Below are 25,860 nucleotides of genomic sequence, written 5' to 3' on the forward strand. Positions count from 1 at the left end.
CACAATCCAGCTATTCCATGCCTCGTATTTACTCACAAGAAAGGAAAGCGTTTGTCTGCTACAGACAGGGGAATGAGTGTTCATAATGGCTTTATTTGTAATAGCCACAAAATGGGAAGAGCTCAGGTGCCCATTTACAGGTGAATGCAGTTCAGTAAGTTTTGGTCTGACCATATGCTACTGCAAATCACAGTGTTGAAAAAAATCTCAATATACTGGATGACAGAAGGTAAAAACGAATGCAGAATGCATGATCCACTCATATAAAATTATAGAAAATGCTTTTTAAAGTGTGGAGTCAATGGCCGACTGGGAATAGGGGTGGGAGGAGAGTGACAGGACGTAGGGTATAGAAAAGTGGTGCTGGTGTCACTGGTGTGCTCTTATGCCAGCACTTATCAATTATATACTATGTATTAGTCAATTTTATGTTGTTATAGCAAAGTACCAAGGCTGGTACTTCAGAAAGGAAAGTGGTATTTACCTCACAATTCTAGAGGTTCAAGATCATGGTTCTGATCTTCTGCTGTGTCACCACAGAGAAGCTGAAAGGAGAAACATCTATGTGCAGAGAGGGCTAAGTGTATGGTGTGGGATCTCTTTATAACAACTGCCCTCGAGAAATTTCCTATGAGTGCCTCCTGTGAGGAAAGCACTTGTCCTGTCTCCAGGGCAGATCCTCTCCTCCTAGGCCCCACCTCTGAAGGTTCTGCCGCCTCAATTTGGCCATACTGGAGACCAAGCTTCCACCACATGAGCCTTTGGGGCAGGATACACTCAACCTATAAACCATAGCTACATTGTGTAGTTTATTTTATGTGAGCTATAGCTAAATAAAGTTGTGAAAATTAATCCTTTTTATTTTTTTTTTTTGCATACATTGTGCTTTCATTTTGCACTGACGATTTAGAATCGATTCTAAGATTATTCCCTTAGTTTGGCCTGTGAGCTTTTCCTAGAGGGTGATTCCTTGTTAATGGCTAGCTATATAGGATATATCTTCCAAGCAGCTCACTGTTAACTGATTCTTCAGAACTGGAGTAGACACCTGGGAATCAAAAATGAGGAAGAGAAGTGCTGCATGTCTCATGGAACTTAGATCTAGAGACATAATAGTGATACAAGTGTAGACATCTATAAAGAATTGAGAAGTATAGGACATTTATTTTGCCTAAAGTCATGTCGGCAACTCAGAAAGATCGGTGTAGCCTTCTTTCTGCCCTGGGCAGGGCACCTTTTTGATGGCTGTGAAGCGAGGACCTGGCTTGACAGATGTCAGACAGTGCCTGACATCCAGTGCACATCCAGCACACATCCAGCACAGTGCCTGCTCTGTTTGGGTGTAACAGATGGTAGGTCAAATTCTTTTATAGTTTTCGGAAAGAACTGTGGATTAAAGCTACCTCATGTAAATTGTGTATAATCTTTGACATAATGATGTTTTATCTTTTACAACACGAATGATTTAAAACCAGCATTTGTTTTCTACCATGACTGAACAAAGCAACACATTAACAATCACAGTTCTCCAGCCTACAAAAGAATATCCATTTTGTATATAATAGTTCATATAATATTAATTATTGTCAGACCTTATGTCTTGGAATAACTTATTTAGAAACCCTGAGGAAGATAAAATGCTGTCGCGCAGTTGAAATAGAGGTCAGAGACCATGACCTAAAGTTTATGAACTGGACCTGGAGGGTACAGTATGGAACAAGGTTCATTTATTCTTACTTTAGATAAAGTGTTCATGAAGTTTACCTCTTTTTATAAGGGAGGGGGAAAATGTGGATGGACAAATACAGATTGCTGGTAACAAAAACAGGAGCTGATGCAGCTGGCAGAACGAGATGAAGGGTGACTCTGACACCTGAGCCTGGGGACCCTGAAGGATGGCAGTTTGTCAGAGGGGCTGACAGCACTGCATACTAGTAGCATCTGGCAAAGTAACTGGTGATAGAATCACCAGATCACTAAGTGCTCATTTTGTGACAGGCATTGTGCTGGTTTTTGTACATGCATTATTTCATCTGCTACTTAACAGCTGTAGACATGTCATTATGCCTCATTTTATAGCTGAAGAACCTGTGACTTAACAGGGTTGCCACATGAAGTGCAGACAGGACATGGACCAAGTCTCTGAAATGAAGTGTGTGTGTGTGTGTGTGTGTGTGTGTGTGTTTAGTTCTTTCTGGTTATTGGAACAATAAAATGACTATTTTTGAAACAGTGTTTCACTGTGTTGCCTAGGCTGATCTTGAACTTGGAGCTTAGGTGTTCCTCCTGAGGCTGGCACTACAGGTGTGCACCACTATGCCCAACTTTAGCTTTAAAAGTAATTTTTTAAGGGTCAGAATATATAAAACAATTTTAATTTAAAAAGTTCAAAATTTTCCACTAAAAGATGTTACGTCCTTGCTTTCTAAAAATTTTTGTAAAATATTTTATTTCTTACAAAGATAAATGGGTACTATAAATTCATAAAACCTATACAGACTTTTAGATAGGAAACTAAATTCATATTATTAATTGTGTCACTTTATAGAAAAAAAGTGAATCTCTCTAGATAAGATGTGCAAGTGCTAAATTAATTATACACATTTCAAAAAGATGAGAGTGATTCTAAAGCATGCACATTCATTTCATAACCTGAGTAGTTGGGGAATGGCTTGCTGTGGCTCACCTGTTCCCTGGCAGCATGTGCAGGACTGTGTGCAGAAGTGCTGTGAGCCCTGCCTGGGAGTAAACATGGGAGGAACCTGGGCCTCTTTCTTTTGCATGCTGTGTACTGAATTTATACTAAAATTACACTTGGCATGATTTTTATCTTTGCTTTGCTTTAACAAACTTTTGTAAGGATGATAGCCATCATTTTGAGACTCAATTTAAAATTCTAGTGTCTTTTTAAAAAAATAGGTGATACTGAGCCACTCTGCCAATGACATACCTAAAGGTCTGTCTTTCTAGATCTATTCTTATTTTAGTTGCTGCCTTTTAGTAGCGTTATAAAGGAGTACAAAATGTCCCCAAAAGGGCAACTGTCATGTGAGCTTGCTTGCCTCTGCTACCTTCTTTCCTCCACTTGGAATTGTTCACTGGAACTTCCGTGATGTAGTGTAGTGGTTTTAAAGTCTCAGGCATAGTCCTCCCTGCCAGTTGCAGGTTCTGCAGGCTTGGCAAGTGAGGTAACCAGCCCTGTCCACAGTGCTGCCTGCCTGCTTGATGAGCAGATGAGTTGGGGAAGATCTGCAAATCACTTAGAATAGTGCTTGGCACTTCAGCCTCAGTAAATGCTAGTTATTATTTTAGGGGTTTGTGAGGCTTAAATGGGATTATGCATGTAAAATGATTAGAGTATCTGGCATTTATTAAGTGCTCAGTAAATACTAATGGCTCTAATTTAAATATTCTGGTGCCTCCGTGTCTAAAGACCTGTGCCTTTGGATCTCTGTACCGTCATATCTTTAGTTATTTTATTTTAGGGCACTAGGAAAAAGTAGTTTCTGTATTGGCCTTTCCCAATAGGTACAAGTTACAAAGTTAATGTTTAACAAATATGCAGTTATTTTCTAAGTTTAAATTATTTGTTATTTCAAGTTTATGTTTACTTTTAGTATTAAAAGGTATAGATGTTGATTAACATCATCATTTAGTGAACTTTGAAAAGGCCTGTCAATATCTAACCTGAGATTCTTCTTTTTTTGTTAACTTCTTTACAGGTTTGTGGAATCTTGCTTCTCTCTTTTCCAACCTTTGTTTATTTGTGTTGATGCCCTTTGCATTTTTCTTTCTGGAGTCAGAAGGTTTTGCTGGCCTGAAAAAGGTAAGTAAATTGAGTTTTGGAATTAAGAAGTAAATGTCATTTATGTTGAACTAGAAGAAGTAGGCACAAACAAGCATTTGAATAGATTATAAAAAGTTTAATAAATAATGTTAAAACCACATTTTAGCAATGATAATATTGCATAATGAATTATTTTGTATGTTCATGGGGAAAGTTTTCTTTAAATCCTGCATATGTTTGTGCTGTGCATTAATCTAGTGGAGTATTCCTTTGGAATGGATAAACCTATATGGTTGGTGTTACTGCTTTCTTAGGTCATCTCATTTAATTTCAGAGCTTGATATGAGATTCTAAAAATCTTAAAATACATCTTGATGTAAAAGCTATCTCACATACAATATTTTCAGGGCAGTAGCACATTTTAAAATTGGATATGCTTTATTAGGTAGTCATATTCCCAGGATACTAAGAATAGCAGATCTAGGTAAATGTGGAAGGCTTAGAAAAGGACAAACTGGGAGATGTCTCAGGAACTTCATAAATGAATCAAGACTTTAAAAGAGGAAGTACTTATCCCTGAATACAGTATTTAAAAAATCGTTTATTCTTTTTAGTTATACATGACAGCAGAATGTATTTTGACATGTTATATATACGTGGAGTATAACCTCCCCTGCTTGTGGTTATACATGGTGTGGTTGTGTATTCGTATATGCACATAGGAAAGTTATGTCTGATTCACTCTATTGCCTTTCCTATTCCCATCCCTACGGCCTTCTCTTCATTCCCCTTTGTCTAAGGCAGTTAGCTTCTATCCACCCCCCCTTATTGAGTGTTAGCATCTGCATATCAGAACACTTGGCCTTGAGTTTTTTGGAATTGGCTTATTTCACTTAGCATGATAGTCTCCAGTTCCATCCGTTTACTGGCAAAATGCCATAATTTTATTCTTCATTATGGCTGAGTAATATCCCATTGCGTATATATGCCACATTGTCTTTGAATACAGTATTTTAAAGAAAAATAAACTATATTCTCTATATAATCTATGTAGTTCTTTGTCATAAATTTTTGGAATATAAGGCAAAGATTTAAGTAGTTAATATATTTAAAAAACTTGACAAAGTGAGTCTAATGTTATAGTTTAGCATGTTTTGCCTTCTGGCTTTTAATTCTATTCAATATGTTGTATATGGAATGAAATGTGCTGATATATCTTATTATTGAATAATACTATAATGCTAATTTAGGAAATTTGGCATGGGAAATTGTAAACTGCATGTGAATTATTATTACTTTTTATTTTATGTAACTTTGTGTGGGATCTTAGAAGTGAAATTATTTAGCCCTTGGCAGTTCTTCTGACTTTAAACCTTAAATACCATACATTTTAAGGATGCAGTGAATCACTGAGGTGATGATTACAGTGTTCTTCCCGCAGACTCATCGTTCTGAGTTCTGGCTGTTATTCCACATGTGAACATGTTACAGTTAGCTGAAAAGTAACAGTTAACTTCATATTTAGTAAATGTTCTGAGATCAGAATGAATGAATGTGTTTGGCAGTCAAGCCTCACATTGATAAAACTGACTTTTGTATGTTGGACATTTTTTTATCCAGGTATATTACTAAGATTGGCAGTTAAAATCATGTACTGTTAAAAAATTATATTCTTTCAACTTAGAAAGCTCTTTGATGGTTTTGATGATTTATAGTTTCTTGAAGAAGTGATACAAATTATTGCTGAAAGGGATTTAGTTCAAACTCTTCTTCTATAAGGAGAAAATTGATATTAAATTGTATCAGATTGTCTAGGAGCCACACATATAAAATAGAACCAGAACAGAAAATCTAGGGTCATGTCTGACCTTCCTCAGGTTGGTATTCTTCACAGTCAGCACTCAGGGGAGCACAAATAAAGCCAGCAAGGAAGACGAGGTGGCCAAGGACAGAGCGTGGACGTGGTACACGGTCAGAGGAGAGGAGCCCGGAAGAGTTCTGAGTGACACTATCAGCTAGCGTGAGGAAAAGGGGTGACCTCCTGGAAGCCAAGGGACAGAGAGCTCCAGGAGAATGGCCTATAAGATACTTACCACTATGTGGAACTAAAAAGACGAAACGGCAGAAAAGGGGCAATGGAGACGCTTGAGATGGTGGCTTCTGTAGAATTTTGGAGTTTTGAGCTAGAGTTTTTTGTTTTTGTTGTTGTGTGTTTTGGTATCAGGGTTTGAACTGAGGGCACTCAACCACTGAGCCACATCTCTAACCCTATTCCATATTTTATTTAGAGACAGGTCTCACTGAGTTGCTTATCGCCTCAACATTGCTGAGGCTGGCTTTGAACTTGTGATCCTCTTGCCTCAGCCTCCTGAGCTGCTGGGATTACAGGTGTGTGCCACTACGCCTGGCAAGGCTAGAGCTTTTGATGGACGTTTACTCAAGAGTTTTATGAAGCAGTCTACTAGTTAGTTATTATAGGAGTTAGCAATTCCTCTGTACTAGTTAGTGTTATAGGAAATTTCCGGGGACACAAATGAATAAATGGGTCCCCTGTTTTCAAGGAAAGATGGAGAAATTACAGTTGCAAACCAGATGCAGTTTGATGAACTTATTCATGAGGTGCTAAGGGAGATGCTGAAAGAAATGGATATCTTGCTCTGCTACGGACTCAGGGCAGGCTGTGAGGAGGAGGCCCACTGGGATCAAGCTGGGAGCTGACCCATCAGCAGTGTTTTAGAGTGTGACATTCCAGGCTTGAGCCATGACCCAGAGCTCTAACTGAATCAAGGGAGAAGACTGGTACCTAGATGTAAACCATGAGAGTTGCGATGCACAAGTAGCCCTCAGGGTCAGGTTCTGGAAGCACCGATCCTCTGCCAGGCAGTTTAGATTTCCTGCTGTAGACAATAGGGAGCTGGCAAAGGATTTTCATTTAAGTGAATTACACATTTTAGAGTTTCTACATATGTCACTAAGGGAAGGAACATCAGGAGTACATCGCCAGGAAGTGCTTGGCACTGTGCTTTGTAGAGAGATTACTATGCAAGTTAGTCATGCATCCAGCTCTGTTCAACAGAACATGTTGATCTGTGTCACCAAGACTGCCTGTTGATGTTTGCTTTCCATATGAAAGCTCTACCTTTTCCTAACACTGCCTTTTGTGCAGTGTTTCCAAATGTGAAACACAGCTGGAACTGCTCAGTGTTAAATATGTTCACGTTTGGTGTTGTGGAAGTATCTACCTAGTGTTCTCTGTGAAATTCTAATTGTTAGCTAGATAATTTTTCAAAATAGCATGTGACAGATAGCCCACTCCACCCTTCTTATGAACTGACTATCCAGGAAAGGGGCTCAGCTATCTCTAAGTGCCCAGCCAGTCAGGGAAGGGACTTGCCTACATGTCGTGAACCAGCCATCCAGGGAAGGGACTTGGCTGCATATGATGAAGCAGAATTAGCACCATTCTGTTGGATTTTAAAAAACTGACAAAACTCAGTGACATTACTTTTCTCCTCTTCCCCTTCGAAGACTTAGGGTCAAAAGGGAGAATCAGCTGAACAGGGACTTAAGAGGAAGGGGAATGTTACAACTACCTAATAAACAGTTGTATAATTCTTCCCTTTATGTTTTTTTTTTTCTTTTTTTTTCTCCTAGTCTCTCTATAAATGATTAGAAGAATATTCTTTCCTAAGCACGTATTTGACCATGTTAGTCTCTTAAAACACTTTGGGGTCTCCAGTGAACTTCATGACCTCAGATGGAACTAAAATGTTGAATGTTTGTGTGATACAGTTGTGATTATCAGACCGGTAATTCCCAGACCCAGTGAAGGATTTAAAAAGGGGGCAATTAATTCTTGATTTTATTTCTTGCACTTTAGGAGTCTTGTTAAGGAAGTCAGGTGCTAAGCCAACATGATGAAGATTTGGGCCTACTTTTTTTTTCCATTAGGCGCAGGGTCTCTGATCTAATTTCTAGGTCCTCAATCCATTTTGAGTTGAGTTTTATGCAGGGTGAGAGACAGGGATTTATTTCATTTTGCTGCATATGGATTTCCAGTTTTCCCAGCACCATTTGTTGAAGAGGCTATCTTTTCTCCAATGTATGTTTTTGGCATCTTTGTCTAGTATGAGATAACTGTATTTATGTGAGTTTGTCTCTGTGTCTTCTATTCTGTACCATCTGTCTATTTTGGTGCCAATACTGTGCTGTTTTTGTTACTATAGCTCTCTAGTATAGTTTAAGATCTGGCGTTGTGATACTTACTGCTTCACTTTTCTTGCTAAGGATTGCTTTGACTAGTCTAGGTCTCTTATTTTTCCAAATGAATTTCATCATTGCTTTCTCTATTTCTATGATAAAAGACATTGAGATTTCAATTGGAATTGCATTGAATCTGTGTAACACTTTTGGTAGTGAGACCATTTTGACAATATTAATTCTGCCTATCCAAGAACATAGGGGATCTTTCCATCTTCTAAGGTCTCAAAAAACAACACCAAAAAAAAAAAAACCAAAAAAAGCAATTAACCCAATCAATACATGGGCAAAGGAACTGAGCAGACACTTCACAGAAGTTAATCAATAAATACATGAAAAAATGTTCAACATCTTTAGTAATTAGAGAAATGCAAATCAAAACCACTCTAAAATTTCATCTCACTCCAGTCAAAATGGCAGCGATTAAGAATACAAGCAACAATAAGTGTTGGCGAGGATATGGGGAAAAAGGTACACTCATACATTGCTGGTGGGACTGTAAATTGGTGCAATCACACTCTGTAGAAAACTTGGAATGGAATCACCATTTGACCCAGATATCCCACTCCTCAGTCTATACCCAAAGGACTTAAAATCTGCGTACTACATGATGTGGCCACATCAGTATTTATAGCATCCCAGTTCACAATAGCTAAGCTCTGGAACCAACCTAGATGCCCTTCAACAGATGAATGGATAAAGAAACCATGGTGTATATATACACAGTGGAATATTACTCAGCCTTAAAGGAGAATAAAATTATGGCATCTGCAGGTAGATGAATGGAGTTGGAGAATATCATGCTAAGTGAAATAAGCCAATCTCAAAAAACCAAAGGCCAAATGTTTTCTCTGATATGTGTATGCTGATCCATAATGTGGGGGGCAAGGGAAGCATGGAGGAACTTTGGAGCAGAGGGCAGTGAGTGGAGGGGAGGGGGCATGGGAGTGGGAAAGATGATGGAATGAGATTGACATCATTACTCTAGGTACACATATGATCACAAGAATGGTGTGACTCTACAAGGTGTATGTTTCTACCAGAGAAATGAGAAGCTGTGCTCCACCTGTGTACGATGAATAGAGTGCATTCTGCTGTCACATATAACTCATTAGAACAAATTTTAAAAGGGGGGGCAGTTAGAACTCTGATGGTTATCATTAATCTGACTTGGGAAGTTTAGAACGAATAGGTGCTGTGGTGACTAATTTAAAGGTTTTGTTTCTCATGCTAGTAAAAGAGGGAGAGTGAGGGGGTTGTGGCCAGAAGGCAGAGGAGGGAGAATAACTCTCGAGTGGGGAGTTTGCATGTATGGGCACGTCCAGGGGCAGAGGCCAGGGAAGAAGGAGGGAGGGCACAAAGGTAAGGAAGAGGAAGTGGGCTTTAGAGACAGCTGCCTGAGTGATTACTTCATCTGAACCTTTCTATAAGATGGCTACAATAAAGATTCTTACCTTACTGTATTATTTTCAAGATTATACAAGACAAGATTGTTATGTAAAGCCTGTATCCCAGGACCACATTTAATGTAACTGTAAATGTTAACTACTATTAAACTACCATTATCCTCATGGTAGTCTGTAAATGCATTCAACCAATAAATATTCTTATTTATTCTTTACTTATTAATATTATTTATATTAATGTTATATGTGTTCAGAAAGAAACCAAATACAGTAGAGTCAGCTCGTAATTATTCACATATTATTATTGTGGGCAGTTTTAAAATTCCAAATTGTTTTTCACATTTTGAAATGGCATTGACTGAAGCAGAATAAATCAGTTTTAGCATTAAAGGTAGCATACTTTGAAAAAAAAAAAAACCTTCTTGAAGGTAAAGTACATTTTAGACCCTAGTAGAAATGTTTTGGAAAGCTTTAAACTTCAGTGATCAAGTCATGTTATTTTAAAAGGCTCTTTTTTTTTTTTTTTTTTTGAAGTTTTGAAACCAATTACTTGAAAGTTGCAGGGGTTATTAGCACTTTAAGTCTAAATGGGTAAAGAGTCAATTTGTGTGTTGCAATGCTATGTCTTTCTGCAGCATAGGATCGTTTGGTGTTTACTTGTGCAGCGCTGTGTGTTGCTCAGGATATGTGGCTCTCTGCAGGCACTGTAGGCTATATTAGAACTACAAACTTTGCTGCTTTATTGAAGTTAATGTTATCATCAACCATAGTCATAAAGTGCTTGAGTTGCCTAATAAGCATATGTATCCATGTGTTTTCCTATAAAGTTGTTCATCATTGCTTACCTTTGACACACTCATTTCTGACTGGTATTGAAGAAGGTAGAACATTTCTAACGGCAGATGCCCCCCAATAATTTGAGTCTGATGAACTTGTAGTATGATTAAGTTAAATTTCCTTTTTTCCTCCATGGCCACCCTCCTGGTTCTGTTTTACTATGTCTAGTCTGGTGTATTCCCTAAGTGGCACATGGCCCACCATACTCCCACGGAGTCCCCTGGGCAATCGATTTTAAAGCAGCTCCTTGCATATCGTGCCGAGATGCGGAAATTGGCCACTGGCCACGGAGCGGATGCAGAGCTTGAATTGAAAATCAAATTAAGCAGAATTCTCTACTTAGTTTTTAATTAAGCCACTATGTTAATTCAAACAGGACATTTTAGGCCTGGGGGGTTGACCATGCCCTTTTAAGGGCCTTAAATAGCCTTTCTTCTCTCTTCTTACTGTGGTGTGTGTTTCTATTTTATTAGGACCATCTTTTTGCTATTCCCTTTATTAATTCTTAAGTCTGAGAGAATAGAAATGGTTTTGATGAAAGTTTTTAGTAAGAAGCTAACTTTTATTTAGATCTTAAACTGCTAGCAGTTCAGTGTTTATGCAGATTCTTTTGCTGTTATCTACATGTTCTACATCACGCATGGTGTTTGTTCATGTGCGTTGGAACCTGATCCTGTATTTACATCTGAATTTTCATTGCTACAGAAAGGTACATCATTGGGTTTGTTTTGTTCTGTGGCGGAGAAGCCTCTTTGCAGCTTTGAGCTTGGTTACTCGTTAGTGGAGGGTATTTGTGGGTCTTGGGGATTTGGGTCACCTGGGGGCAGATAGTGCTGCTGTTGCTGCCACACCTCAGATCAGAGCTGTGGTTTTTCTCTCCCTCTACCTCAGAAAAGTCCTCTAGGTGAACTGCGCAGTCATCAGGAGGTGCTTCTGATTCTGTCATGAACTCTAGAGGTATCATCTCTGGCTGGTGTTCACATGAGACTTAGGAATATATTTGTTGCATATTGTATCTTAACATAATTTTGAATTAAATGTTATGAGAAAACAGATTAACAACTAATGAAGGTGGGAAAAAACTCAAATTGATTATTGTATAAGTGTAATGACAGTTTAATTCATAAGCCCAGGATTTTTCTGGGAGTAATTGTATATTGTGTTCACCTTAATGTTTATCTTTGATTTGAAGTCCTGGTATGAAATTTAACATCAGCGACAGCAACATCCTGACCAATTATCCAAACCACGCAGACATCCTAGACTGTCCAGAACTAGCACATGATCTGTAGGATTAAGAGGTTAACTCCTATAACTTCAAACAAGTGCTTAATAATAAAAGCAAAAAGTACAAAATTTGAGGTGACTTCCTTTCTTAATTAATTAGACTGACCAGGTGGGACGAGAGGCTCTGTGCTGGCGCTCGGGACGTCCATAAAGCCGAGCAACATGACAGCACAATGGAGGAGGAACAAAGATTTTTTAATATGTTTCTGTCCTGTGTCACAGTTTGAGATTGTCCTGGTTTATGTCCCTTTTGGCAAACTTACATAAAAGTGACCCTGTACTGTATTTTATGACCAGATGACTTTTCCCCTTAGTGGCTAATTTGTCTCAGGCCTCCATCTTAAAGAGAAGTGAGTAGGAAGTCCAGCCTCTGTCTCTGTGAGCTTTCATTGCATTCTTTCATTATTTTTGCTCGTTTTTTTTTGCCACTGATGATCCATAAATTGTTGGGAATGAGTGATTAAGGAAGTGCTGCTTAGTGTTAGTGGCACATGCACATATTTGGCATGGTTCTGGTGGGTGAGAGGAAATCACAGACAAGAGGAAGGCTCCTGCTGGGAACCCTTCAAGGAAATTTAACTTGGGCATGTTTTGATCTTGGTGTTTATTACAGAAAATGAAGTCATATCTCACTAACTATTGTTATGTGTTAATTTGATTCTCCCGACACCTGCAAGAAAAAACTGGAATAATGCATTAATAGACCTACCTGCTCTACACTCCCGCAATTGTGAGCACTGGTTTCTTCTCAGTAATAGTGTGGACGAGAATGGTTTTTTTTTCTTTCTTTTTTTTTTTTTTTTTTGGGTACTAGGGATTGAACTCAGGGACACTCAACCACTGAGCCACATCCCCAGCCCTATTTTGTATTTTTTATTTAGAGACAGGGTCTCACTGAGTTTCTTAGTATCTCACTTTTGCTGAGGCTGGCTTTGAACTCATGATCCTTCTGTCTCAGCCTCCTGAGCCACTGGAATTGCAGGTGTGTGCCACCATGCCTGGCAGAGAATGGTTATTTTGGTAACATTCCATCTGGCAGTGCTTTGCACTGGAGGCCTTAGGAGTTGCCCCTTTGCCGTGAAAGGCATGGCGGTGGAGGCATATAGGTGAACCTTTTAAACAGGGAGGCTCACATGCAGGCACTCAGAGGAAGGAGGAAAGCATCATCTTGAGGGGACAGAGGATGGGTGCTTGTTTCCTTTAAGAATGGTTTGAGTTGATAAAGACTTTGAGTGAAAATTCATTTAGCTCCTGAAACAGCATCAACTTCATCACTCTTAGTGCAGTTGCCTGTGGGGGCACTAAATTATAGTCACCATGTATGATACCGTTGAAGAGCAGCTGCTTTTTTTTAAAACATTACTCAGTTCTCATACACTTTGTGAAAGTAGTGTTTTAAATTGGACCATTACCTATTACTTTCACCTTTCTTTCCATCTATAGAATAATTAGGGATTTCTGTATTTAAGGCTAGATTCTTTCTTTATTTGCATAATAGTGTAATGGCAAAAATTGTGCATTTTGGAGTTCAGAGCAGCCAGACTCAAGTCCTGATCTGGCTTAAGGTGTTGGTGAAATGCCCAGAACACATTATCGGCAGCAGTTATCACAAAGAGCTCAAATGTGTCAAATGTGTGAGGAAAGTTAGTGTAGGACGACTTCTTATGTCATAGCACAGTGACACAGGCAGTTATGTTGGCATCAGCATGGCCAGATTTTGTTTATGTATCCTGAAACAGGATCTGTTTTATCTTAGAACAGTACAGGTCGTAAAAAACAGGTCTCATGTTTAATAGGCAACTAAATTTTGAACTTTATTTTATGTGATAATTAAATTACTAACTAATGTCTCATAGTTCAGGCCTCTTTATTAAATGAGGAAAGTTTTGGTAGGGAAGAAATAAAAAGTCACCAGGTACAGATTTTAAACTAATCATACTTTTAATTGTGCTGGCCCCCAAATACTTCCAATATTCACAACACCATTTTATAGAAATAATCATTGTTAATTAGGATCTTTTCCAACATCTTTTTGGGGGAATTGAAAATTACCCACCCTTGGTCGAAAGGAATGTTATTTGAAAGTGAAGTTAGATGTCAGACTTAATGCTACTAGAGACTTTTTAAGTAATTATGATATCACATGACTGCCAGGTAAGTGCTTACCAAGAGGCTAGAGTTTGTATTATTAAAATCCTGTCTTTATGTAGCATTTCTCTTGTATTTATTTGTCTATAAAATCATTTATTCAGCATGTCACAAGGATAATCTTTGATCTTTATGAAATGTTTGCCAATATGTAGCTGAAATTTGGTACATAATATCAATCTACAATCCATTAATTTGACTCACTAGTATATATTAGTAGATATTGTGTACTCAGACACATCAAAGACAGTACAATTATTTGATAGCTTTACCTAGGTAAAATTTTAGGTTGTGCTTTATCCACTTTAAGTCACCGACAGTGATACCACTTAATAATGTATTGGTTTGCACTTTCAGTTTAAAGAAAGGAATTTCTCATCTAGAAAGACAAGTGTGGTTCAGTAGTGACTGAACTTTAAAGCAACCAAAATGTTAAACTACATGTATGTAAATATGTCTTTAGTGATTGAAAATAAGACTAGCAGGCAAAGTGAAAAAAAAAAAAAAAGTGTATGTCGACACTCAAAGTTAAAATAAAAACGTATTGAAATGATCAGAATTTATGGGAAACATTTCCTGTATTTCTTGGAATATTGGAAAAGAAGAAAATTTAGTTTTATAATGCTAGAATTAAGTATTTTATACTTTAAATTTTTTTCCCCATCTATTGTATGGTTATATATATACACAGGGTAATAATGTCTGATTCATTCTACTAGCTTCCTATCCCCAGGCCCCTTCCCCTCCCTTCAATCCCCTTTATCTGAAGTAACTCTATCCTTCCCTCGTACTACCCTCCCCATTGTGAATTAGCATCCGCATATCAGAGAAAACATTTGGCCTTTGGTCTTTTGGGATTGACTTTTTTTGCTTAGCATGATATTCTTCATAACCAGAAGAATGAGAATTATACTCCATTTATATAGGGTGTATCAAAGTGCATTCTATTCTAATTAAAACAAAAAAAATTTTTAAAAATTATTTCAGTTGGAATTACTTAATATTTAATGTTGGGCTGGGGAGATAGCTCAGCTGGTAGAGTGCTTCCCTCACAAGCACAAGGCCCTGAGTTCGATCCCCAGTACCGCAAAAAAAAAAAAAAAAAAATTAATGTTTGCATTGTACATCAATGAGTATTTTTATAAGCAGTTGATTTTTTAAAATAGACTTGTGAAAGGCTTAGAATGTTTTTAAAGCTTTTTCTGAGGTATCAGAATAATAACAGTTAATGATTTTTATATCCTTTTTTAAACACACAGAATTCAAGCTATATTTCTGATGTAATTTTTAAGAAAGTAATTAAATACTTCATGTTGTGATGAGAATCTATTGCATAAGATGACTTAAAATATTTTGATTCAATATTCAGAAAAAGATTTTTCTTCTCTTTCTGCCGTTGTATTGATTCAGGCTTCCTTGTTTCTCACTTGGACTATTTCAATCATTATTTTTTTTCTATAGCCAGTTTCAGTCCCATACGAAGTAACTGCTGTAGTGCCTTTTAGCTTTGTTTTCTTAAAAATTAGTTGTATATGTACTTCAACTCCATAAAGTCCTTGATGGCTTCTGATTGCCAACAAAATAGTCCAAACTCTGGTGCATAAGACCCTCTGTAAATTTGGCTCCCGTTTGTCTTAAGCCATGTGTTTCCCTAGGCTCCTGCCTGCCCTGTGCTGTATCCCTACCAACTCACCTCTCCTAGAACAGGCCTTGTCTTTTCTCAGCTTCCTTCACACACTCCCTCTGCCAGGAGATCAGTTGTCCCTCACCACTCTGCCTGGCAGAGCCCTTCTCCTGAGTATTGTCTCCAGGATGGTCCTGACACTCTCTAATGGCTTTCTATAATTGTAACTGCTTTGGGTCAGTATTGTGGTTGTTCCTTTATGTGTCTTTAACTTGAATACTTAGGATACTGGGGCAGAGTCCTTGTGCAGGGAGAGGGAGACAAGTGTGAAAGCTGAGCACAGTTGTCTCCCCTCAGCTTGTCAAGGGGGTGTGGGATCTGAGCATGCTGCAGCCCAGCCCTGTGTGTGGGGCCGGGGGAGAGATGGGTTCCTGCACTGCATTTCAGGATCTGATGTTTTAGAACCTTGACACAAAATAAGACTCTTAGATTGCTGCATTATTTTATTGCAACTTGGTTTACTGATTCTGAAGCTTTGCCCACCCCTGACCATCCTAAGCTCTGTTTATAGGACAGAATTTCTTCCCAAGCCCAACCCTGGTTCCTCAGCTAACTGGGTAAATCTAGGATTTTATGTGTCTAGAACCACATGTATTGTTTCCCACAGTTTCTGGAGTGTTTGCCCTGTTGATGGGATGGAACTCAGCCTCACCATAGCTGTCCTGGATGGACCTGACCTCTGCTGGGGGCTCACAGCTGCTTCTTCCCACTGTGTCCTCAGGACCCTGTTCTGTTCATCTGGTGCTGCCTTGCTCCCTGTGCAGTCTGCAGGTCTGGAAGGCCTCATGGCTGGAGTTCTTCCAACCCTGCTGTCAGCTGGTAGTTTTTGTTATATAGTTGCTGAAAAGTTGAAGTATATTTAGAGGATGTTGTTACTACTGTTAACCTAAAATCTTGCATGCCCAATCCAATTCTTACATAAAACAGGTGTTAGATCTCCCCCCTGCATTCAGGCATCATTGAAGATTATTTACTATTTTATTATTTTTAAAGTATTCTCATGTATTTTATTTTATTTCATTTGGTATTTTAAAAATATCTGAGCAAAAATCAAGGAATATTTTATTGCAAAATTTCATACATAATGTCTTGAAGTTTTAGTTTTCTTATGAAATTTCCAGGGTATATAGTCAGTAGTGGAGTTGATAGTAGAACCCAAAAAGTCTTTTTTACCCTGTGAATATTTACAACAAATGATTCTCAAACCTTTCAGAAATTACAGAAATGTTCCTGCAGTTGAATTCTATAAAGATACCTCATTATAATGATATTCCTATTTTTTAAAAAGTCGACAAATATGTATTCATAGGTATTATAAATATTTTTTAAGGCATGTTGTGAACCTGTGAATGTGTCATTTGGTGAGAACGCCAGATACTTTGAGAGATCAGGGAGCATGCTCAAGGTTTCAGGAATTAATTGATTACTCACTGAACCCTGTGAGCCACAACAGTGGGTTTGAGTATTATGTTTCTGTTTTTAAAAATTCTTAATCTTATGTTGCTTATCCAATACTCATAATGGAGGATTGTTAACTACCATAAATATAAGGGACATTGATGCTTAAATACAGGTAATGAGGAGTATACTAGTAAAGTTGCAGATGATAAATCTGCAGAGCTACTCAGTTACTGTTCACAGAATTAGTGTTCTGTATTTGACTGATCAAAAATTTTATATAACACATCAAGATGGCCCTAGAACTTCAAAATTAATGCTAAGCAGAGAAAATAGAATAATATTTATACCGAGTTTGGTTTTATTTGTTAAAAATAGATAGCTTGGATCTTGGATTTATTAAGAAATATTTGCAAGTAATTCCTGAAAAATTCAGGTATATGACTATAATTCATATTAGGAACATGAAAATGATTTTAAAAACCACAAGTGAGCTTCTGAAAAGAGAAAAGATATTCAATAAAATCAATATATATTCATGGTTAAATTAGGGGCCCAGGTACCTGTAATCCCAGCTATGCCAGAGACTAGCATTGGAGGATGGCAAGCTTGGTGTCAGCCTGGGCAACTTAGTGAGTTGCCGTCTCAACCAACATAACGTAAAAAGGGGTAGAAGATGTAGCTCAGTGGTAGAGTGCTTGCCTAGCACAAGCAAGGCCTTGGGTTCAATCCCTCATACTGAAAAAACTCAAACCAAACCAAACCCAAAAACACCCCGACAAAAACCCCAAAATGCAAAGTAGGAACAAAAGAGAATTTTTTTAACTTGATAACAAATATCTACCCTAAGCCAATAATTGGCATAATACTTATTGGTAGCATGTTTAAAGTATTTAAAATTGAAATGTCATTGCAAATATTTTTATTTCAAATAACACTATGTTAGAATTGCCTCCCCTGCATTTTTCAATCTCTGATGGTGGTAGTAATTATTGTGATTCCTCCAAGATTGTGATACTGCTTTGTTTACTGGTTTTCTAGGCAGATGCAGTTCTAGTGACCTTTCCCAATAGCTAGCCCTCACTGTACAGATCAGGGAACTGATATGGAAAGACCAAGAAAAAAAAAATCCCAAAAATTCAAATGATCATTATTAACAGATGATTATTGAGAAGATATTATAAAATCCAAAATCTTTTATTATTTCCAATAAGAAAATTTAAGAAGAAAACTGGACATAAGATTAATATATAAAGTCAATAAATACCAGCAACAAAGAAGAAATCTAATAAAAAATTCCTTTTATTCCTTTTAGGCAAGATTAAGTACATTGAAATAAATCTAATGAACAGTGCTTAAACCCTTAATGGAACCAATGTATGGAAACAAAATATCTGCTTAAAGATGTTAAAGAAGACCTAAATAAATGGGTGGATATTCTGTGTTCATTAGAATCAATACTATTCTAATATACTAAGAGGTTTTTATGGCAAGCAGTAAAAATTTTATGGAAAGCAGAAAACCAAGACTAGCCAAAGTAATTTTGAAGAACAGGATGGTAGAACTTATCTATCAAACATCGGAACTATAATGAAGTATTACTTCACACTTACTAGAATAGTTATTAGCAAAGAATCCAGAAAATAAGCATTAGTGAGGATGTGGGAGATTGGAATTCTTGGTTGTCATTGGTAAGAATGTGTAAAGGTATTGCCAACAGAAAAATGTGGTGGTTCCTTAGAAAATTAGAAGTAGTTACCATGGGATCCAGCAGTTTCTCTTCTGGGCATACATCCAAAAGGGCTGAAAACAGAGACTCAGGCAGTTACTTGCATGCTCATGCTTGCAGCAGTACCACTCATGATGGTCAGAGGGTAGAAACAGCCCGAGTACCCGAGGAACAAATGAACAGGTGAGCACCATGTGGCTATGCATGTGTGGGATATTGTTCAGCTTCAAGGAAGGACGTGCTAGCACTGCTGCAGGGTGGGCAGACTCCAGACATTATGCCAAGTAAAACAGCTAGTCCTCAGAGGACAGATGCCTGGTGATTACACTCAGGTGGGGCACCTTGAGTCATCATCACAAATAAAGCAGAAGTGTGGCTGCTTGGGCCAGGGAGGGCACAGCAGTGCTATTGTTAATGGGTATACAGTTTCCATTTAGAGGAGTTCTTGGAGATGGTTAGTGGAGGTGCCACCACAGCACTGGGCATGCATTACTCCCCTGAACCTTATTTATTAGAAATTGTTAAGATGGTGAATTTTTGTCCCATGTATTTTATTACAAGTTTAAAGTAAATGATAAACATGGTAGTGTTTTGTGTTATCTTTTGGGTGGGTTGATATCATTGGGAGGGTTACATGGGTGCTACAATAGCCATGATAATGTTCATGACATATGAAGCCAAATAGTGTGCTTTTATTATGTAATAATAAACAGACATATAAAACCAAACAATGTGTTTTTATTATTTAGACATAGAAAGGAAAAAAGATGATTCATTTCTTGGTGATGGACTCACACTAACAAAACAGAGGCTAATATATTAAAATAAATTTATGTACATGCATATACCACCCAACGTCACTGTCATTTATCAAGGGCTACAGGAAATGTGGAAGTCTGGAAGAGACCAGCTCTCGAAACTCACCCAGGACCTAGTTTAGAGAGCAGACACCTACAGTTGTTGTTTTTTGTTTGTTTGTTTTTGTAAAAGCAGACTTTTGTTTTTTTAGTTGTAGATGGACACAGTGCCTTTATTTTATTTATTTATTTATATGTGGTGCTGAGGATCGAGTCCAGTGCCTCACACTGAGCCACGACCCTAGCCCAGCTACAGCTTTTATGTGCTTGTGTACTGTTTCTGCCATAAAACATAGATCTTCTGTGGTATTTTTGAATTTCTAGTGCTTTTTGTGTAAATGTATTCTTTGCCAAAAAGCATTATGACATTTTATCTAAATTGTCATGTAACATTCCTTTATTTTGTATTGCAAACTTTAATATCTTTTCTGCTTTTTTTATTTATTATTTTTAAAAATTTAAAAAATCTTTTGTGTTTTGCTGTAATAAGTAATAATAATAATCCTAATTTTTTTTGTTTAAATAGAGGAGTGTATGCTTGGGTTTTTTATGAAAGAGAAATAGTAGGATATTGACTAAGATGTTCTATTGTATTAAAGGTTTCCTATGGGACTGAGCATTTGAACTTGGTATGAGCTTGCTATTATAGAATTGAAAATTAATACTCTAGTAAAAGAAGTTTTTATGTTCCTTGCTTAAGGTCCTTTACTGAAATTGTAGGTTTGTCGTATGTTTAAAGCATTCTTCCCACTTCTCTACTTCCTTGTCATTCTTTCTTTTGTACCTTATTTCCGTCTTTTGGGGTAGTGGAAAGTATGGGCTCTGAAGGTTAGCAGATTTGAATTTAAAAGTCAGTTCTGATGTGCATTGAAGGTATGACTGTAGGCAAGTCACTACTCTTGAGTTGAGCTTCCTTGTGTATAGTAAAACTGAGCCTTTCCTTTATTGTGAGGATTGCAGTGTGCATGTAGAAGGGGTCTGATGAGAACTCTGCATGTTAGCTCCCATCTCTTTTCACATGAAATTTATGACTGAAGGCTTCATTAGAACAGAAATAGAAGAAAAGAGTCTTACTGACTATCCAGTAAATTGTTTTGATATCATGTAGTGTACGAAGAAGTAGTTTTCCTCAAAATTTAGAATTATGTTTAAGAACTTTTTTAGTTCAGTTCTTTTATTTATAGGTTAAGAATTTGTTGTATTACTTAGAGTCTAGAGAGTTTTTGCTTGTCTAATATCATGGGAAATTTCCACAAATTCTAATATAGTGAACATTTTGAACTAGTAATATTAGTGTTTTTATTTTAACTTACCTAAAATACAGTTTGGGGGCAAGTTTTAATAGCTGGAGTATCTTACAGTTTCAACTTTTCCATCTTGCGTAGACAGACCACTGTATATGTTTTTAAGTACACTGCTAGGCACATTAATATTCAAAAGCATCTCACTGTTGACTACAGAACTCGAAGCAGAGATGTTTCCTTGGATAAGCCCCTTTGTGCGTGTGCTTAGTGGTTGTTAGGTGCACGGGGGGGCATCGAATGCTTTCAGAGGTACTTGCTTGCAGTTTTCTTGTGGTTTAAAATGAATAGTATTCCTTTTATTTTCTTTTCTTTGTTAGTGTTCCTGTTGAGCCCCATAAATGCGTGTATGTCAGGTGCAGCTTTGATGCTATGCTGAGCAAACCTTATCTTAAAGTTACTAAGAGACCCTTTTCATTAAATGAAAACAATGTTTTGATCTTCACATGTTCTGTGAATGCAGAGGTTTTCCCAGGCTTTCCTAGTATGTGGAGACACGGCATATGGAGTTGTGTTTGCATTCCTTATAGGAGGGCCAGATGTCAGGAGAAACCTTGTTTAAATGTTCATCACCATAGAAACATATCAAGTTCTTGGTGGCACTTTTGTAAGTACATTGTAATTTTCACTTCATCCTCAGTATAGAGCAATTAAATGTGTCATTGACCAGCACAAAAATTCCAAGAAGCATTTATAACATTTCATTATTGTAGGCTATCCATTCAGTGCTTACGTAAATCTAAAATAAATCTGTTTCTATGTGTTTAGACTTCACTAACCCATTTCATCTAATTTAACTATTATGATATTGAAGTCATTGTGATTTCAGCAGTAATACTGGCGTGAAACTAGTGTAATTATGTATCTTACTTCTTGAAAACAACATGGCATTACGTTGACAGAAAGTACTTACCTCAAAGGTATTTTACATGAATATGCTTTGTACTTGTTATGCTATGATCTTAATCAAAGGGAAGAGTTTCATTAGAATAACATAGAGTTGTTCTTTTAGGGTGGGTCAAGCTATGTATTCATACTATGAATATAACAATACTATGAAGTTCCTGAGACCCTAGTAGACTTGATAGCCTGAGCATCCAGAATTATGTGAAGGAAGTGCAAGTGTTGATAGGAAAGAGAAGTCCTTAGGTTTCTCTGAGCTTATTTTCAGGAGGTTTCTTGCTTTTTAAGATTGGCAGTGTGGTCCTTCTCCCCACTCGATGATGTTTTGTCACTGTATTTGAAGGTATTTTGATAAGGTGTTCTAACATCTGGTAAATATTTTAGTTCAGTGTATGCAGGAATGGAGTTGACAGGAAGTGTTCCTTAGGGTTTTGCTCACTCCTGATTCTGACTCTTAATAGAAAAAGGACTGTGCAGTAGGCATGTTATTTTGCATATATGTTTTCCTGCTGGCTTTTAATGGTAATGATAAAAGCTCACTTACCCTGCTTTTCATTGCTTTGCAGACAAAATCACACTCAAAAGCCTAAAAAGCTTACGTGTTACATGCCATAAAGCCTGCACTCTTTCAGGCTTTGTAATATTCTTATGCTCTCAAGAAAGAGGAAAGTTTATAGATTTTTGGTACTTCTTTTAACTAGTTGATACTGAATTAAACAATGAAATTTCTGACTATGTATAATCCTGTTATCTCTGTCTTAAAGTTTTTGAAGATAAAAAATTCGCTATATTGCATTTAATGAATAAACTTATCTCTTTCCATTAGTTTAAATAAAAGTTCATGAATATGATAGTTAATTGATTTCATGTGCATGGCTGATTTTGTCTCATTTAATTATAAAAAGAAAATAAAATTTAATAAGGGAAATAAAACTGTCACAGCTTTATAGTAGATTAAGTCAGAGTAATAGTCATTTCTTACTGTATCAGCTACCCTTAGTATTTCATTGAAAAGCTATACATTATATTAAATAATTTTGATAGCTTATACTGTTAGCAGCCCTTTTGTAAGTGCAGTATTGTTAATTTATTCTTTTTTATAAAGGTGAAAATCAGATGTCTTTTTGTGAAATATTTTTTGCCTTTCAAATTGAAAGCATTTCCTCTAAAATCAGGAACAAGACAAGGATGTCCACTGACTTCTTCTATTCAATATATTTCCAAAACTCTAGCCAGAGCAATCAGGCAAGAGAAGAAAATTTAAGAGATACAAATAGGAAAAGAAGTCAAACTATCTCTGTTTGCTGATGACGTCTATAAGACTCAAAGAACCCTTCTCAGAAGAGTTGTAGAGCTAATAAATGAATTTGGAAAAGCAGCAGGATAAAAGATCACTCATAAATCAATAACTTTCCTATACTTCAACTGTGATACTGTTGAGAAATGAAGAAAACCACTCCTTTCCTATTGACATCAAAACCAAAAACCAAACAAAACTTTGGAATTAATCTAAGCAAGGAGGTGAAAGATTTCTACAATTAAAATTATAGAATACTGAAGAAAGAAACTGAAGAAAACCTTAGAAGATGTAAAGACCTCCCAATGTCTTGGATAGGCAGAATTAATAATGTCAAAATGTCCATATTACCAAAAACAATTACAGATTCAATGCAATCCCCGAAGATACCAATGACATTCTTCACAGAACTAGAAAAACAGACCTTGAATTCATTTGGAAGAATAAGAGTAGGAGGCATCATAGTACCTGATTTCAAATTATACTACAGAGCTATGGTAACAAAAACAGCATGGTATCAGTATCCAAATGGACATGATGACTAGTGGAATAAAATAGAGGACATAGATACAAACCCACGTACTTACAGTCATCTGATACTTGACAAAGGTTTCAAAAGTATATATTGGAGAAAAAATAGCCTTTTTAATAAATGGTGCTGGGAAAATTGGATATCCAAAATGAGAAGACCAAAATTAGATTCCTAGCTCTTATCTTGCACAAAAGTCAAATTAAAATGGATCAAAGAATTAGGAATTAGACCAGAAACTTTGCTACTGCCAGAAGAAAACACAGGATCAATATTCCTAAATATTGGTGTGGGCACCAGCTTCCTTAACAAAACCCTTAAAGCTCAAGAAATAAAACTGAGAATTAATAAGTAGGATGCCATCAAATTAAAAGGCTTCTGCACAGCAAAGGAAATGATTAATAGCATGAAGAGAGAGCCTACAGAATGGGAGAAACTTTGCCAGCTACTCCCCTGACAGAGGGTTAATATCCAGCACAGTTTCTTTATTCATTCATCTGTTGAAGGGCATTAAGTTGGTTCTACAATCTAGCTATTGTGAACTGAGCTGCTATAAACATCGATGTGGCTGTGTTACTGTAGTATGCTGATTTTAAGTCCTTTGAGTATAAACCAAGGAGTGGGATAACTGGGCCAAAAGGTGGGTCCATTCCACCTTTTCTGAGGATTCTCCACACTGCTTTCCAGAGTGGCTGCACTAATTTGCAACTCCACCAGCAATGTAAAAGTGTGCCTTTTTCCCCACATCCACACCAACATCTATTATTATTTGTGTTCTTGATAATAGTCATTCTAATTGGAGTAAGATGAAATCTTAGGGTTGTTTTAATTTGCATTTCTCTAATTACTAGAGAGGTTGAACACTTTTTCATATATTTATTAATTGCCTATATGTCTTCTTCTGTAAAGTGTCCAGTTCTTTGGCCCATTTATTGATTGGGTTCTTTGTATTTTTGGTGTAAAGTTTTGTAAGTTCTTTATAAATTTTGGAGATAAGTGCTCTATCTGAAATGTATGTGGAAAAGATTTTCTCCCACTCTGTAGGCTCTCTCTTCACATTCTTGATTGTATCCTTTGCTGAGAAAAAGCTTTTTAGTTTTGGTCCATCCCATTTATTGATTCTTGCTTTGATTTTTTGTGCTTTGGGAGTCTTGTTGAGGAAGTCTGATCCTAAGCCAACATGATGAAGATTTGGGCATACTTTGTCTTCTATTAGGTGCAGGGTCTCTGGTCTAATTCCTATGTCCTTGATCCATTTTGATTTGAGTTTTTTGCAGGGTGAGAGATAGAGGTTTAATTTCATTTTACTGCATATGGATTTCCAGTTTGCCAGCACCATTTGTTGAACAGGCTATCTTTTCTCCATTGTATGTTTTTGTCTCCTTTGTCTAGTATGAGGCAACTGTATTTATGTGGTTTTGTCTCTGTGTCTTATATTCTATTGGTCTGCCTGTCTGTTTTGGTGCCAGTGCCATGCTGTTTTTGTTACTATTGCTCTGTAGTATAGTTTCATGTCTGGTATCGTGATACCTCCTGTTTCACTTTTTCTACTCAGGATTGTTTTGGCTATTCGAGGTCTCTTCATCTTGCAGATGAAGTTCATGATTGCTTTTTCTATTTCTATGAGGAATGTCATTGGGATTTTAATTGGAATTGCATTGAATCCGTATAGCGCCTTTGGTAGAATGGCCATTTTGACAATGTTAATTCTGCCTATCCATGAACATGGGAGAACTTTCCATCTTCGAAGGTTTTCTTCAATTTCTTTCTTTAACATTTTGTAGTTTTCATTGTAGAGGTCTTTCACCTCTTTTGTTAATTAATTCCCAAGTATTTTTTTTTTTTGAGGCTACTATGAATGGAGTGGTTTTCCTAATTTCTCTTTCAGAGGATTCATCACTTATGAATAGAAATGCATTAGATTTACGTGTATTGATTTTATATCCTGCTACTTTGCTGAATTCACTTATTAGTTCTAGAAGTTTCCTAGTGGAATTTTTTTGGATCTTCTAAATATAGGATCAAGTCATCAACAAATAGTGATCACTTTAGTTCTTCTTTTCCTATTTGTATTCCCTTTAATTTCTTTGGTCTGTCTAATTGCTCTGCCAAGTGTTTCAAGGATTATGTTGAATAGAAGTGGTGAAAGAGAGCATCCCTGTCTTGTTCCAGTTTTTAGAGGGAATACTTTCAGTTTTTCTCCATTAAGAATGATGTTGGCCGTGAGCTTAGCATAGATAGCCTTTACAATGTTGAGGTATGTTCCTATTACTCCTGTTTTTTCTTCTGTTTTAAGCATAAGGGGTGCTGTATTTTATCAGATGCTTTCTTAGCATCTATCAAAATACTCATGTGATTCTTAACTTTAAGCCTATTGATGTGATGAATTACATTTATTGATTTCTGGATGTTGAACCAACCTTGTATCCCTGGGATA

At 36.9% G+C, this 25,860-nt stretch overlaps 1 protein-coding gene across 8 annotated transcripts in view; it reads left to right on the forward strand.

Moving 5' to 3' along the window:
• Lmbr1 (limb development membrane protein 1) overlaps positions 1-25,860 on the forward strand; it is a 169,433-nt gene that overhangs the window by 73,822 nt on the left and 69,751 nt on the right. For all 8 annotated transcript variants that reach the window (XR_007109804.1, XR_007109803.1, XM_047561137.1 and 5 more), the window contains one exon: positions 3,723-3,826. Coding sequence is in view for 5 of the 8 variants with exons in the window: in XM_047561137.1 (XP_047417093.1) it covers positions 3,723-3,826 (104 nt within the window). In the remaining 3 variants the exon portion in view is untranslated. Of the gene's footprint in view, positions 1-3,722; positions 3,827-25,860 lie in introns of those variants that run through there.

This window comes from Sciurus carolinensis, chromosome 8 (assembly GCF_902686445.1).
Source record: "Sciurus carolinensis chromosome 8, mSciCar1.2, whole genome shotgun sequence".
NCBI classification, from domain to species: domain Eukaryota; kingdom Metazoa; phylum Chordata; class Mammalia; order Rodentia; family Sciuridae; genus Sciurus; species Sciurus carolinensis.